Source organism: Neolamprologus brichardi, chromosome 18 (assembly GCF_056152115.1).
Source record: "Neolamprologus brichardi isolate AB-2024 chromosome 18, ASM5615211v1, whole genome shotgun sequence".
Lineage (NCBI taxonomy): Eukaryota > Metazoa > Chordata > Actinopteri > Cichliformes > Cichlidae > Neolamprologus > Neolamprologus brichardi.
In genome coordinates, this window is record NC_142121.1 from 8,472,993 (window position 1) to 8,489,399 (window position 16,407).

At 44.1% G+C, this 16,407-nt stretch overlaps 2 protein-coding genes across 2 annotated transcripts; one reads left to right on the forward strand and one right to left on the reverse strand.

Moving 5' to 3' along the window:
* The first annotated feature begins 1,674 nt into the window (after positions 1–1,674).
* LOC148097629 (uncharacterized) lies at positions 1,675–3,079 on the forward strand. Its single transcript, XM_087832452.1, has one exon. The coding sequence runs from the start codon at positions 1,675–1,677 to the stop codon at positions 2,992–2,994; it is 1,320 nt and encodes a 439-aa protein (XP_087688578.1). The 3' UTR covers positions 2,995–3,079.
* A 4,467-nt stretch (positions 3,080–7,546) lies between these two features.
* On the reverse strand, positions 7,547–9,202 carry LOC148097630 (tripartite motif-containing protein 16-like). The gene has a single exon (XM_087831298.1). The coding sequence runs from the start codon at positions 9,200–9,202 to the stop codon at positions 7,547–7,549; it is 1,656 nt and encodes a 551-aa protein (XP_087687424.1).
* Between the last annotated feature and the right edge of the window lie 7,205 nt (positions 9,203–16,407).

Sequence of the window (16,407 nt, forward strand, 5' to 3'; positions counted from 1 at the left end):
TAATCATGTCACAGAATCTATAAGACAAACTCATTTTACACTGTGGGCCACTTACAGGTAACTTTGATCACAAGTGGGCCGGACATGTGAAGCTGCACGATTAATGTGTAAAATTACAGACAAGTTCTTTTAGTTGATTCCCCAGACTGTCCTGTAATTATAAAATATAAAGTCTTTCATTAACTTAAAAATAATCTCCTATTTTTCAATGATTCCACTATAAAAAAAAGAAAGAAAAAGAAATAAATTAAAAATTTAGTGGAAAAAAAAACAAAACAGGAACTTTAATTGTTTAACTGTCACCTAATGACTTTGGTGTAGTATGAATAGCAACTAAGGGGGATTCTTTAAAATGTCAAGAAAACCTAAAATTGTTATTATTATTATTATTAGTAGTGATAAATGTTAAAATTCATTTCACATTTTCCAGTTTCTGGAGGCTGATTCTGGCCCCGAGCTTAGGTAAAAGTGATTGCAAGTGGTTGAATGAGGTGATTGGCAAGTTGAGTTTGCAAACTTAATCAGGCTTATGTAATTGTAAGGCAGGCTGTAGGAGAGAGGAATAATATGATGTAAGAGACATAGAGTGAGTACACAGCGTTAAAAAATGGCACTTAGTGTAGTGAGGAAGGCGAAAAGCAAAGAGAGTGAATGAAGGTAATATTGAAGTAGGCGCAGTTTTGAAGTGGTGAAAGGCAAAGGCATGAGTGTAAGCGTGATTGTGATTTTGTTTGGGTAATAAAAGGTAATAAGAGAGATGTAGAGCGGACGGAGGACTTGGCGAGAGCAGGAAAAAGCAAAAAGGAAACGCGCGTATGCGTCTCCCCGCCCCCCAAGCGAGGGCCGTGGCACTGAGTTCGTGAGGGGTTCGAACTGGCGGCGCTCTGCACCAGAGCCTTCCGCCACATGACATACGCCAAGCGGCCGGCCGAGAGAGCATTTGAAAAAAAGGCCATTTATCTTTTCTTCTTCAGACAGCCTTTTTTCTCATCGTTTTTACAAAGTACACATTAAGCTTCTTCTCCAATATTCTTACACACTAATTACACATGGAAACCTACACTGTACAATGGAATATTGTGTTTCATTTAAAATATTAAATAGGCTGAACTCAATTTTTAACTATTTGTTATTAGAACTCCATTTAAATAACTTACCAGTACTTTTTATGCAAAAGTGCTGAGAAACTCAATTTATTTGACTTGTCTTAACTTAGAAAAACTAACTAAGCTGGAAGTTTTGCTTCAGAGGGCGGAAGGATGAAAGATGTGTTTTGAAAATGCCACGTCACTACCGTCCTCCTCCCTCTCGGATCAGTCCGCATGTTCACGGTGCCAGCATTTGTTATGGAATATGTTGAGCAAACCTGGAAAAGCGTCAGCTCAAGATATTATTGTCATTGCTGTGGATCTTTAGCTGATACACTGACTTGGTGAGTAAATGTTTACTCTTATTCAAACTGATTTTGTGGCTTCTCTTAGTTTAGCACGAGGATTATAATCTTGCTAGCTAGTTAGTGTTAGCCTAGCGTTGCTGCTGCCGCTGGGCTCATGTTACTTAAAAATTAACACCACAGCCTTAAAAACCTTACATAAAACTATGTCTGTGAAATATTCTGTTGATTGTTTGAAATAATGTTTGGTACAAAGCAACTGTGGAGTTGTGACCACAAAAATGGCGGATGTAGCAGGTGGTGGTTCAGATGTAGCTCCGACTTTCAAACGGTCACGATTAAAACCTGAGATATATAAAACAACTGATGGAAGGGTAATTGTAGAGGATGAACTACTTAATTTCCTTGCTGTAAAAATCAAAACTTTAAGTCAGGATGAAATTGTGTTGTTGGCCACGAACACATTTGAATCCGAGGGGATTGAAGCCTCCAAGAAAGTTTTGTTTGAGCTCTGCCCCACTACCTCACAGCGGTGCGTCGGATATAAAGGACAGCATAAAGACGCCAACAATATTAAACTCTGTCTTAAAGTGCTGAATGAGTGTGGGGAGAATATCCCAAGATTTGTATCTCATCACCTGGATGATTTGCCGCCTGTTACATACTCCAGCATGGATGTGTGTTGTCTACTACGGCGAATGGACCAGCTGTGTGCTGAGGTGGGTGCTTTAAAACATGTAGTTAAACTACAGGCGGATGTCTGCGAGCAAGTCATGACCAATGCTGTGGAGGTCGACCACCGTGTGACTGCTCTTGAGTGTCGGCCTGAGGTACCGGCTGAGCCTGTTACGCTGAATGCTCAGGGGTCGGGGACCGCTTCCCACTTTCCCCTGGGGAAACACGCAGAGGAGCGGTGGGGGAGTCGAAGTAAAGGCGGCCCGCGCGGAAGGCAGGAAGCCGGAGCTTTGGCTGCTTCAAGGACTGGGACAAGCACAGTGTCAGCGTTTTGTCCGGAGATGTTGCTATGTGGTCAAGATCGGGCTCCGACGACAGCCTCAGGTCGTAATATGGAAACTACAGCAACAACGGAGGATCCCGTTGAGACAGTGCTTTCTACATGCTCCCCACAATGGAGTAAAGTTGTGAAAAATGGCAAGCCTCGTCACAAGCTGGAGAAGGTTAATTCAGGTTCAGGAATGCATGCTGTTACCACTGGACACAATAAGAGGCCTGGACCTGTATCGATTATTGGCACTGGAGCTGTGAGTACAATCAGAACTGTGAAAACTAAATTGGTGAGCGTGTTTGCCACTAAATTTGCCCTGGATGTAGATGCAGAAACTCTTGCTCTGTATTTGAGAGAGAAACTCAAAAGAGATGTGACCTGTCCAAAAATTGCTGGTAAACGTAGCAGGTTCGGCTCTTTCAAGGTTACTGCTGAATGTAATGATGTGGGTGAAATGTACAATCCTGAACTCTGGCCTGAAGGGGCTCTGGTCCGGCGTTTTTATGAACCTCGTAAGACCGGTACGGTGGTGCCAAGCTCAGGGGATCCAGCAGGGGAGATAACTGCGCCTTCTGGTACCAATGTATCAACATGAAGATGTCTATTAGGATATTATCTTACAACTGTCGTGGTCTACGTTTGGGACAGAGTGCAGGGGACAAAGCTCGACGGATTGTTGTGGACAGTCTGCTTGCAGAATGTGACATTTTATGCTTGCAGGAGACATGGTTGTCCAAACAGGACCTGGGAAAACTTAACTGTCTAAATGCAAGTTTTTTGGGAGTGGGGGAATCAACAACTGATCTCAGCACAGCTATAGTCAGAGGCAGAATACCTGGAGGGGTTGCTGTGCTCTGGGATAAAAAAATAGACCCTGTGATAAAGCCCATTAGACTGGATGTAGACTGGTGTATTGGTATACAATATACACAGAACAATAGTGGTTTTATCATTCTTAATATTTATACTCCCTATGAATCTTGTCAAAATGAGCAAGAATACCTCAGTAGGCTGGCTTTTATTAATGCATTTATTCAAGACAACGATACTTACAGCATATATGTTTTGGGTGATTTTAATGCTGATCTCACAGACAGCAGTTCTCGGTTTGCTAACCACTTAACTCACTTTTGTCAAGTTAATAATCTTATCTTGTCTACCAAAGTGTTACTGCCTGCAGATAGCTATACATACATAAGTGAAGCCTGGCATAGTACATCATGGCTGGACCACTGTATCTGTACAGCTGATGGACATGCAGCTTTAGCAAACATGACTATTAGGTATGAGGTAACTGTGTCAGATCATATACCTTTTGGTTTTACTGTGAATGTGGAACAAATGCCAGCAACAACTGGGAATAATATTACTAATATTGCTACCAGTGTAAAATTAGACTGGTCAGCATGTAGTGAAGATGATTTCTTAGCTTATCATAATAATACCGATATACATCTGAACAACATTTCTTTGCCCAAAGAAGCTATTTTGTGCAAGGATGTCAACTGTAAGAATGCTGTGCATAAACATTTACTCTGCTCCATGTATGATGATATAGTGACTGCTCTGTATGAAAGTGGCACACTGCTTGATAAACAATATAAGCATAAGAAACCTAACATCAGACCTGGCTGGAAAGAACATGTATCCATGTACTATGATGAAGCTCGCATAGCTTATAAATGTTGGGCCATGGCTGGTAGACCTAAACAAGGCCCAGAATTTGAACAGAAAAAATGTGCGAATGCCAGATATAAGTACGCTGTTCGCTTTATAACTAAAAATGAGCAAATGCTGAGAGCAGATTCTTTGGCCAGGAAAATGCTGTGTAATAATATGGCAGATTTTTGGAAAGAGGTGAAAGCTCTTAATAACTGTAAACCATCTCTACCATCAACTGTTGAAGGTGTTTCTGGGGCAGATAACATTGCAGCGTTATGGAGACAGCATTACAGTGCGTTGTTTAACTGTATAAAAAGTGAACCATATGAGGACAATCTTGACATGAGTAATGACACAATAAGTGTAAGGACACATGAAGTATATGAAGCCATTCATAGGTTGTCTGATAATAAAGCTTCTGGTTTGGATCACATCACTGCAGAACATTTAAAACATGCTAGTTTAAGGCTAGCTCCTCTTTTAGCACTCTGTTTCACTGGGTTTATGATTCATGGCATATTACCAGACTCAATGCTGTGTATTTTACTGGTACCAGTTATGAAGGACAAAGCTGCAAAAGTGAGCTGTTTGGATAATTACAGGCCAATTACACTCGCCAGTATTTTATCTAAGGAGTTAGAAAGAATCTTGTTTGACAGAGTTAGTGCGTTCGTCTCTTCTCTGGATAATCCGTTTGGCTTCAAACCAAAGCACGGCACTGACATGTGCATATATGCACTCAAGGAAATAGTCAGTTTGTATAGGGCTAAAAATTCATCTGTCCTCATGTGTTTCATTGATGCCTCTAAGGCTTTTGATCGAGTGAACCACAGAAAACTTTTTGATAAATTGAAGACACGGGGGGTTCCTCAATACATCGTGAGGATTCTCTCTTACTGGTACGCTCATCAGAACATGCAGGTTAAATGGGGAAGCAGTATTTCTGCCCCCTTTGGTGTCAGCAATGGTGTCAGACAGGGTGGGATTTTGTCTCCAATTTTATTTAATTTATATGTTGATGATTTGTCCATACAGCTGAGAGCCTGTAACACTGGGTGTATATTAGGTAAAACATTGATAAATCATCTTATGTATGCAGATGACCTGGTTGTTTTTAGTCCAAGCAGTGCTGGATTACAGGATCTTCTTAATGTCTGTACTGAATATGGTGTGCAATATGACACTGAGTACAATGCTGCTAAAAGTGCTGTTTTGATATGTAGAACCAAGCAGGATAAACAGCTAAATTTCCCTTTGTTTAAACTGGCACAAAAAACTCTTGAAGTTCATAAAAAGGTGAAATACCTTGGTCACTTTATTACTGAGCAAATGAATGATGATGATGACATGTACAGACAACGATGCAAGCTCTATGTGCAGGCAAATACTATTGCACGCAAATTCAGCTTTTGTTCACTTCCAGTTAAAGTGGCTTTGTTTAAAGCGTATTGCACACCGCTATATACTGCCCCCTTGTGGTCATCCTACAAACAATGTAGCATGCTGAAGCTACATGTTGCATATAATGATGCAATGAGAATCCTTTGCAGGATACCTAGAAGTGGTAGTGCCAGCCAGATGTTTGTAGCTGTGGGTGTTTGGACTTTTAAAGCACTTTTAAGAAAGTTAATGTTCAATTTTAGAGAACGACTGGATGGTTCGAGAAACAGTATAATTTTAGCACTTACAGATCCGACAGTGAGTGGTTCCCATTACTCATCCAGTCTGAGAAAGCACTGGTTAAAGTGTTTGTGTATTTATTGATTTATTTTAAGTAATTGTGTTTTATGTATATTATGGTTTTATATCTTTACAAATGTTTTATATACTTATTTATATACTTATATATATTTAATGGTTTATACCTTGTGTTGCGGGGGGGGGGGTTGTGTTTCTGTCTTGTTTTTTATGGACATGAAGTCTGCCAATAAAGATTGATTGATTGATTGACATAATACCTGCTGTTATCTAAAGACACATCTGCTTACCTGTATCTTTTGCTTGTTTCTCCTTTTCTGTTTTTTTCTAAACCGAGGACCCGATGACTTTGACCTTTTCTTGTCCATTTTTGTCCATCAGCAATTTTTCACTCCAGCATCAACACCTAATAGACCTACACCTTGTGGCCCTGAGAGACAAAGCAGCACGTACAAACTCCACAACATGTACAAAAAACAACGGAAGTGCTCCAGGATGCTAGGGGCAATGTTGGGCTTTGTATGTGATTTGTCTCTAGGGGCCACCGTATATATTTATATGTAAACATATATAAATAAAACCAGAATTTCTTTTACATTAGTAATTCCTTTTGTGCATAATTTCATATTTTTGTTGATAATAAATTAATTAAAGCAACAAAACAACCTGAAGTGCCGGTTAGGAGCCAAAAGAGCCGGTTCTCTAAAAAGAGCTGGAATTTCCATCACTAGCCCTGTGGTGTTCAGGTGTATAACGTGGTGTGGAGGTGTGTATGCAGCAGCACCGAGGTCCTCAGCTGATTTTAATTTCAAATATGTGTCTTGGGCGTAACTTTGTTTATGGCAGCCTGTGTGATTCATGCTGTATTCACCTTGCACGCTAAGGTGCTGGCCAATTAAATCACCAAGAAGGCCGATGAACACCCGCCAGGCTGCATAAAGTTGGATTAAAATCTGCTGCAGAACATAACTGTGAATTCTGACAGCCAATTTCACATGTTAGTGTTTCAGTCACTAAAGACTGGCAGTAAATGGAAATGTCAAATGATTCATTACAAGGAGCTGCCAACTTTAGAGGCTGGTTAATCGTGACAAATCTTTTCCTTCACTCAGGTTAGCTAGTAGATTGTGGCTCAAGCAGTGAACACATGTTATCTCTATTCGGACTTTCCCAAGTGTTCTTTATCTCTTTGCATACATGAACTCTGAACTTTGTGATGCTTCAGGAGGAAAACTGCTTCAGTTATTCTCTCAGATTCGTTTCATATTTTCTGCATCAGATTTGAGTGAGATCCTGGAATGAAGACAGAAGAAAAGACTTTGTTCAAAGTTTGATTTATAGTCAAACCTTCCAGTTTATTCACACAATAAAACATCAACACAATATATGAATTCATTCATTAAAATCACAGTTTTTCCTCATTTGTTTGATGATTTTGACAAAAACAAACACAAACACACACACATGGTCTGCCATACTCATGAAGAGAAATGTCGACATTTTTCAACACAAATATTCCAGAAACATTTAGAGGATAGAGAAGTTTACATTTTCATGTGGAGAAATATTTTAGTAAATCAAAATGATGATGAGCAGTGATAGCCTCCATAAACAGTCACAGGAAAGATCTCCTTTAAAAACTCAGAAACATCAAGAGAACAACTAGAAGATGTGGAGGTACCACCCATAATGTTTGACTGACAGCTGATCTCTGTGCAGAAATGATGGAGAGAAAATAAAATGAAACTAAAATACAGATTTAAACCCACAATATGAAAGACTTCAGTCTATTTCACTTTAATCAACTTAGCTGTGGCTCCATGTACAGCACAGAAAACCCTCAGTCCAGCATAGAGCGGCTGAGTGAATGTGGTCTGGACTCTGTGGAGGAGAGTCATGGTTTCAGAGACGCTGTAGAAGGACAAAATACCTGCTCTGTGATCCAGGTACGCTCCTACTCTGGAGGAACGAGGACCTGAGACACAAGTTTCAATGTTGTTGTACCAAAATGTATAACTGTTGTTGTTACAATATAATGACCAAGATTTGTCATTATATCCAAAAACACATGTATATCCTTTTCTGCTGATATTCTTGTTTGCGACTGCTACATAAACTCCTCCCCCTCTCCACTCCACCTCCCAGTAACAACGTCCAGTCAGACTCTCTCTACTCAGGACCTGAAACCTGTCAGTGAATCTGTCTGGATGATCAGAATAAGACTGTCGTTGATCCATTAATGTTACTTTTCTGTTCCCCTCTGATAATAACAGCTGTTTGTGTGCTGTGTTTGGATCCAGTGTGATTTCACATGAATATTTTAAGAATCCAGCTCTGGTCTTTGGCTCTGGTGGATCTGGCAGTAAAACATCCACTTCAGTGACTGTCAGTGAGATGTTTGTCCATTCCTCTCTCAGAATGTCCTGTAGTTTATCTCTGAGCTCTGACACAGCTGCTGTCACATCCTCAAAGTAGCTCAGAGGACGGATATTGATGCTGGATGAGTCTGTAGACTCACTGAGTGCTGACAGTGAGGGGTAGTTGTGTAGAAACTGGATGTGATCCTCTGTGTGTGAGAGCTGCTTCAGCTCAGCATCTTTCCTCTTCAGCTCAGTGATCTCCTGCTCCAGCTTCTCCTGAAGCTCTTTGACTCGACTCACCTCAGTTTCCTGCTGGGATCTGATCTGCTGCTTCACATCAGAGCTTCTTTTCTGGATGAGATGGATCAGCTCAGTGAAGATCTTCTCACTGTGCTCCACTGTTTGATCAGCAGACTGATTGATGGCCTCCACCTGCTGTTGAAGCAGCTTCACATCTTTCTCTCTGTCCTGGATTCTCTGCTGGATGTTTTGTCGACTCACCTCCAGCTCTCTCTGCCTCTCAGTCCTTTCTGCTGCAGCTGAGACTGTGTCGTGGCCTTTATGTTCATCCACAGAGCAGAGATAACAGATACTCTGCTGATCAGTACGGCAGAACATCTTCATCACCTCATCATGACGAGAGCAGATGTTCTCCTGGAGCTTCTTGGAGGGCTCCACCAGCTTGTGTTTCTTGAATGGAGCCACATCATAATGAGGCTGAAGGTGTTTCTCACAGTAAGATGCCAGACAGAATAAACAGGACTTGAAAGCTTTCATTTTTCTTCCAGTGCAGACATCACAGGCCACATCTTCAGGTCCAGCATAGCAGTGATCAGCAGGAGCAGCTTGGAGTCCAGTCTTCTTCAGCTCCTCCACTAAATCTGCTAACATGGTGTTTTTCACCAGGACAGGCCTCGCTGTGAAAGTCTGTCTGCACTGAGGGCAGCTGTAGATTTTCTTCTTTTCCTCTTCATCCCAGAAGCTTTTAATACAGTTCATGCAGTAGCTGTGTCCACAGGGAATAGTCACCGGATCCTTCAGTAGATCCAAACAGACTGAACAGCAGATTTTTGTTTGATCCATTTGATTCGTGTGCTGTGCCGTTTCACCGTCTCTCAGTGACTGTCAGACAGTTTCACTTCCTCTGAACAGAAACAACCTCTGTGCTCTGAAGGGAAACAGATCTCTGCTCTTTTTCACCTCCTACAGGAAATGAGGCTCACCAGCAACTGCATTTACACCATGTTGTTTAGACCCATCCTGATACAGACACATCTGTGAAGGGAGGCTCTAAAGAAATATCCTGGCAGTGACAAGAGCCAGGGTGTGGTTTGTTTATTACAAAGTATTAGAGCTTCCTTAAGATAAAACTACTGATGATTTTGAGGTTAAAGTTCACTTTTTGTTCCAGGAAATAGTTGAAATATATGGAGATTACAGTTGTTGTTTCAAGATAAACTACCACGGCTTCTGTACCCTCAACAAAATGCTTTATATAGATGAGTTAATGAAACTATACTTCTCGATCTATTTTAGTTATAAGAAAATTATTTTTCTTTCGTCAGATGAACATGTAAAGAGTTTAAAATAGCTTCTTTCAAAATACAATATTGAAAATAATCAGAGAAAAACAGTCACCTTCAAGAAATTTTTCATTATGTTTGTATTTGTTAACCTGTCATTTAAACATTCTTGTTGAATTATGTCAGTTTCAGGTAATGCTATTACACATGCAAACACTAGAGGGCACACAGCGCACTGGTGGTATCGAGCAGTGTTTTGAGGGCACAGAGGAAGAATAAACCTTCCTGTTGTGAAGCTAACTCTAGTTTAACGTTCGTTCCTTCTCGATTCTTTACCACAGGTTAGTAAATATGTATTAAAATAAATGTTCACTGCACCCCTTACTAATAGAAAAATGTTGTTTATTTGGTAATTTGTACAACTTGGCAAAGGAAGTGGGTTGTTATCAGAATTGTGTGTAAATTGTGAGTTAAAGCTGCAGGTGAAATGAGGCTAGTGCTAGCTTAGTGGCTAATGTGGAATAGTGTTTGTGTGTGTGTGTGTGTGGCAGTTAAACCACATGAGAGACTGTGTTTGTTTTATACCAAAACCATTATTTTTGTAAGAAGTGAAACCATTAAAAAAGAAGTTACATTGTCAGTACATTAGAAACACATCACATAAATAATTTAGTGCTCTAACAAGTATTAAAATGATTAAAAACAGATTCATTTAATATGCTTTATAAATGTATTTTAAAAGGAAGTACAGGGAGCACAAGTGTGTTTGTGTGTCTTTATAAAGAATGCTATATTTTTATATATGATAAAGTTTAATGTTAGATATTGTAGTTGTAATATTTTGAATGGACTCAAGCAGCATGTTTAGTCAGAGTTGTGCTGAGAGATTTATATAGACTCTAGCAAAGGAAACTGTGGCCATGTATTGTAAATGGGACTGAAGCAGAAGGTCATTCCTTTGCACTGAATGTAATGATTCCTGAAGCTGTTCAAAGACACTATTGTGAAGAACAAACCTTCCTGTGAAGATAACAGCAGCTCAATCTGTGTGCCTTCTCTATTCTTTACCACAGCACCACACGTTGTTGGCACAGGAAACCAGTTGCATCTGGTCAAAAAGAAAAAACAAACAATGTTGGCTGACAATGCACAGATTCAAGGATAACAATGGTTACACCCTTGTGGATTACAGAGGATGTATTTTGTATCACAACACAGGATAAGACGGCTGATCAGTTTGTTTCACTAACTTATCTAAATATGGCATTTTGTAGAGGGTTACAGTGTCACAGTGCCTTCGCCCTGCAACTTCCTCGTTCCCCAAGTCTGTCTCATTGTTGATTACCTGTTTGCCACAGACCAAGTATTTCCTGTTTGCAAATAAAGTTTGTGAAATTCAAGAGAGTGCTTCGCATTGTGTCTGCATCTGGGTTCACGTTAACACAAAATGATCAATACTGTTTTTTTGTCCTGTCTGGCACTGTAGCAATCAGAATTATTGTCTGAAGGCCAAGAAAAATGCCCAACAAATTTACTTTCCCAAGTGGGCCTTTTGCTATACTGGTCCACTTGATTGTCATAGTTTGTTTGATCTTTATTAGTTATTTTGTGATGTTCTCCTTTATAGTGGACTGTTAGAGAGTTATCTCTGGGATGCTGGGATGATAGCTCCCTCAGGACTTAAACTCCGGTCAGAGAGTGGGGCACAGAGAGTGATGTCCGGATATACTTTAATGGAAGTTAACAGCAGCTCAACAGTACAGCAGTAGGCATACTTAACGAATGTGGGAGGGATGGACAGACGTGTGGTTCTGAATAACAAGAAACAAGGAGAAACAATTTTCACATGTAAATATAACAATCGTTATTTCCCAACATTATGCCAATATAATGAACTGTAACACAAATAATCAGCTGAATGCCCTGACATAAGAAAGTCCCACAATCCCATTTGAACAGGCAGGAAACAAGAATATCTTTATATCTCAGGCAACAGAAAAGACCTAATGCCCCCAAATTAAGAAAGGTCAGTAATTACATGGTCTTCAGTGCCCTCTAGTGGCTAAATAACACAACCGCGGTACACAGATCCAACCCGCAACAAATGCTACGGTGGTAAGTCACATGCCTCTACCAATCTCGATAAATCTCCTAGCATAAACCCCCTGTAATTAACATCAAAGTACAACCCGTGCTATAAGTGGAAATAGACTCGTAGAACTGGAGGGATTTTGACTCACATTTGCACAGGAACGCACACGGCTGGAGATCGCTATTCCCCCGCACTCATGGAGAAAAACATGCCTAGTGCTCCTCCGACTCGTGATACGGCAGGACCGTCGTAAAAGCATGTGACGTCATCACCGCAGCAAACAGTAAGAACAAAGTGGAACTTATCGGCAGAAATTAACATTGCACTCATAGCGATGCGATTGAAATATAAGGAGACTTTCGGACACAGCCGCCCCCAAATTTAAGTAGTAAATTTGCTCTTCAACCGAAAGTCTAAGCATCATTGGGTTTCCAGTCCTCATCATCCTCCCAGGCTGAGAGTCTGACCAATCTGGCAACTGGTCGAAGATATGTCTGTCCCTTGATTGTCACCTCAGCAGCTCTCACTCGACCATCTGGCCCTGGACAGGCCTAAACCACCTTTCCAATAGGCCACTGCGCTCGCGGCAGTTGTGAGTCAACCACCATAACCACTTGTCCTGTGGTTAAGTTGTCAGTTTCCCCCTGCCATCTTTGTCTCCTCTGAAGATCCGGCAGATGGTGACGCAGGAAGTTGGACCAAAAATGGTCCGCCAGAATCTGACTATGGCGCCATCGCCGTCTTCCCAGCATCTCACTCGAAGCATAAATCACCTGGGGGAGTGACGCATCTCGTCGCCCCATTAGCAATAAGTTGGGTGTGACTGGATCCGGATCCGCTACATCCGAAGAGACATACCCGAGAGGCTTTGCATTAATGATCCCTTCCACCTCGATCAGCACAGTTTGCAAAACTGCCTCTGTAACCGTATTACCTCCGAACACCACTTGAAGAGCTGTCTTCACAGATCTTATCTCCCGTTCCCAAGTACCTCCAAAATGGGGGGAACCTGGTGGATTAAACCGGAACTCAATCCTCTGCTCCGCCAGCTGCTCTTTAATGGGGGCTTCAAGAGCTGAGAAACTAGACCGCAGTTCAGTCTCTCCTCCCCTGAAGTTGGTACCACAGTCAGATAGGATCTCATATGGCTTTCCCCGGCGTGCAATAAACCGACGCAGAGCCATGAGAAAGGCATCGGTATCTATGCTGTCCAACAGGTCAAGATGCACACAGCTCGTAGTCATGCATTTGAATATGATATGGTTTTCACTGCCCTATGCATCGCCAAGAAAACAGTCCTCATGAACTGGAAAAATAAAAACAATCTTAATTCTAACCAATATAGAAATTATCTATTAGATTACATTAGTCTTGATACAGCCTCTGCCACCACATCAGATCAATCGTTCTGGGCTCCTCTGATCAGCTCCATCACCTAGTGGGGGTGGGGGGTCATATTTTGGTCTCGCCTTCACTGTTGTGATTGGTGCGGGGGTAGGGTCAGGCTTAGGGCGTCGGGGGGTTCCTCGGGAGCATCTTCCTTGGGGGGCTCAACCCGGGGTAGCGGTCATGGCCAATTAGGGGCTCTGTTGGCTCTTGGGTGACGGTTTCCTCGTAGCTACGTGCAGCGGGGCTAGGGGAGGGTCTGTGCTGACGGACGGGGGTTACTGACCTGGTAGCCTGGCTGCCCCTGGGTGGGTCCGGGACGGGCGTGAGGTTCTGGGGGCGCTCCGGCTCTGGCCTGGGGCCCTGGCCGGGCCTCGGGGGCCTGGGTCCTGGTTGGTGTGTTGCCGGGGTTGTGGGCCGGTGGGTATATGGGGGCCCGCCACTGGCGCGGGGTGCCGCCGGTGCGCCGAGCCACCTGGGGGGCTCTTCAACTGGTGGGGGGGGGGGGGGGGGGTTGTCACATCTTGCAGGAGCTTTCCTCTCTCAGGAACTCTCTCTGCAAGAGGGGGAGATACAGGAGAGGTGGAGGAAGATCTCAGCCTGGGCGTCTATTGTCTTATGTAGTCTGGAAGATGAGTGGATGATGGGGTGGGTGCAGTTTTCTCTGTGGTGGGGTTGGGTGGACTGCCCCGGGCTCTGTGGGGCCGGGCGGCGCCGCTGCGCTGGGCCCCGGTTCGGATGGGCCTGGGCCCCCCTTCCCTGGCGGGTCGCGGAGTATGGGGGTGCCTACTGGGGTCAGCGGGGGAGCTGGCCCCAGGGAGGGGTAATTTGCCCCTCCCTTCCTTCCCTCCCCATCTCCAGCTGCCTCCCTCTTCCCGCTCCACCACAACCACCCACACATGCAGGGCCTTGGAGTGGGGGTGTGTCACCAGGGTGCAGAGGGGGTAACCCCCCTCTCTGTCCCCTTCTGGCTGCCTCTGCCTCAATTTTATCCCGCAACTTAGACATTCACATTACTCACACTCTCATTACACATACATATAGGATCTTGGGGGTGGGCACGCTACACGGAATCTCAATTACCATCAGGGTGTACACCTCACCCCTGGCGTCGTTGCCCACCTCTCAATTTTAAATACACGTAGACATTGAGGGCTAGCAGGAGGGACTATGCGCTTACCTGCTGCTCTCTGGCAGGTAGCTCCATGCCCTCCTGGGTTTTAAATGCACCTTAGAACACACATACATCAACACTACAATGAGCGGGTGGAGGGAGGTTAGGAGTCTTCTCTCACCCTCGTTCTCTGCGGTCTGCTGGAGCAGGGGGGCTAGGAGGAGGAGTTGGCCGTCCGACTGGGGTCCGGAATGTGGGGCCTCCCTGCTGCTGCGGAGTCGGGGTGGTCTGCTTCTCCCCACCGCAGGGAAAAAGGGTAACACAACCTGGGTCTGGGTGCAGTTCCCCCCCCCCAGGGGCAAGGGTACCTAGACCCGGTTTGTAGAGTACGCTTGGGGAGTGTGATTGTGTGTACAGCGTCTCTTTATGTCTGTCTCCACGTTGGTTAAGTGTGGAGTAAGTGCATATGAGAGCATGAGGGTGGGAATGGATGTTTGTATCTGTGTGTGCCTGTATGTCTGTGTCCATATGTCAGGTTGGGTATCAGACGCCACCTCTCTGAGGACAGCTCAGGCCCTCCAAGGTTTGGAGGCCTATCTCCCCCCACCACTTCCCCTGCCGGGGGCGGACTCCCTCAGACATCGGTGCGTTGGTGGTTCTTTGTGTCCGGGGGTGGGCGTCCGGGTGCACACCGGCTCACTCCTTGGCGGCTGCTTATCGGGGCCTGGAGCCTGGGGCTCGCTTGGGCCACTTCGGAGGTGGGGTGCCCCCGGCCTCTCGGCCTGGGGCTCGGTCACTCAGGCACAGCTGGCTGCCGGCGGAGCTCACGGGCACGTCGCTGCAACCCCCCCTGGCTTCTGCTCCGTGGCTGCTGGGTGACCCCTCATCTGGGACTCTCCTCAGCTCTTTCTGGGACAGTGGCACGGCTGCCCCTCTGTTGGTCTTCCTTGGTCTCTTGTGTTCTGGGGGCCTCTGGATGTCTGGGGTTTTGATCTCCTCCATACCTGCTTCATGCCCTGGAGGACGGGGCAGTGGCCCCCCACACCCTCTAGCAGATCATTACATGAGGGAACCTTTTAAGAAAACAAGCGCGTCCATGCTCACAGGTGTACACACGGGTGATCACACACACAAACTACACCCTTTTTGGCTCCTACCTCAATGCACACTGTGCTGTCGATCTTACATGCTGCACAATAATGTTTAATATTTAGTATTTACTGTCATATTCCCATATATCATTGTGATGTTGTTTATTGTATTACTCTCGTTTTCTTCTGCTTGTTTTCTTTTTTCTTTCTCAACAGGTGATCCAGGTGATCGATACATGTATTTTTTTTTTTTTTGCTTATTCTGTTTTTTGCCCTTCTCCCCCGTCCCTCTTCTCAACTGTTTTTCTTTCCCTCTTTCTTTCTCCCTTTTCTTTCCCCCAGTCAAGTCTGTCCCGTATTCAGCAAGTGAAAATAAAATAAAGAATAAAAGGTGAATCAAATGGACCATTACGGCAAAGCTGGGATGGTCAATTTGGTAAAGAAAATCCGTTGGGCATCTTTCTTCGCCTTTAGACAATAATTCTGATGGCAAAAGAGCCAAACGGGACAGGCAAGGAAAAAAAAAAAAAAAAAAAAAAAGAAAAAGAAAGGAAAGGAAAAAAAGAAAAAAAAAAAAAAAAAAAAAAGAATATGATACCCCAACGCTTTTCAGTGCGCCGTCCTACTTTGATGTTGTAAGGGCCGAAGCAGTCGACTCCAGTGGACCAAAAGGGTGGTTTGTATAGGCGTAGCCTCGCGGGGGGTAGATCTGCCATCCAAGGAATATCAGGACTGGCTCGCCACCTTCGACACTCACCACAGCTGTGCTGGTGCCGCTTGATTGCCTCCCTTCCTCGGAGAATCCAATATTTTCTCCTCATCTCCCTGAACACTTGTTCTGGCCCAGGGTGCAACAGCTGCTCATCATATTGTCTGATCAGTAGTTTAGGTTTCAGTCTGCCCTGGGTCTCTCGCTATCCGACGTTCAGTACTCCGTAACTGTGGTAGCAAGGCCAGCCTGGGTGCCCAGAGGCGAGGACTGTCTTTGCGACGGAGGAGGGGCGTTGCATATCTTGTCACTCCCTCCACCTGCACTCTGGTTGTGCGCCGCTCAAGAGCTTCAAGTGCTTTCTGATCTTCCT

Bases quoted from the DNA above. Each gene is read 5' to 3' on its own strand.
- LOC148097629 (XM_087832452.1), top strand. From the start codon at position 1,675: ATGGCGGATGTAGCAGGTGGTGGTTCAGATGTAGCTCCGACTTTCAAA.
- LOC148097630 (XM_087831298.1), bottom strand. From the start codon at position 9,202: ATGGATCAAACAAAAATCTGCTGTTCAGTCTGTTTGGATCTACTGAAG.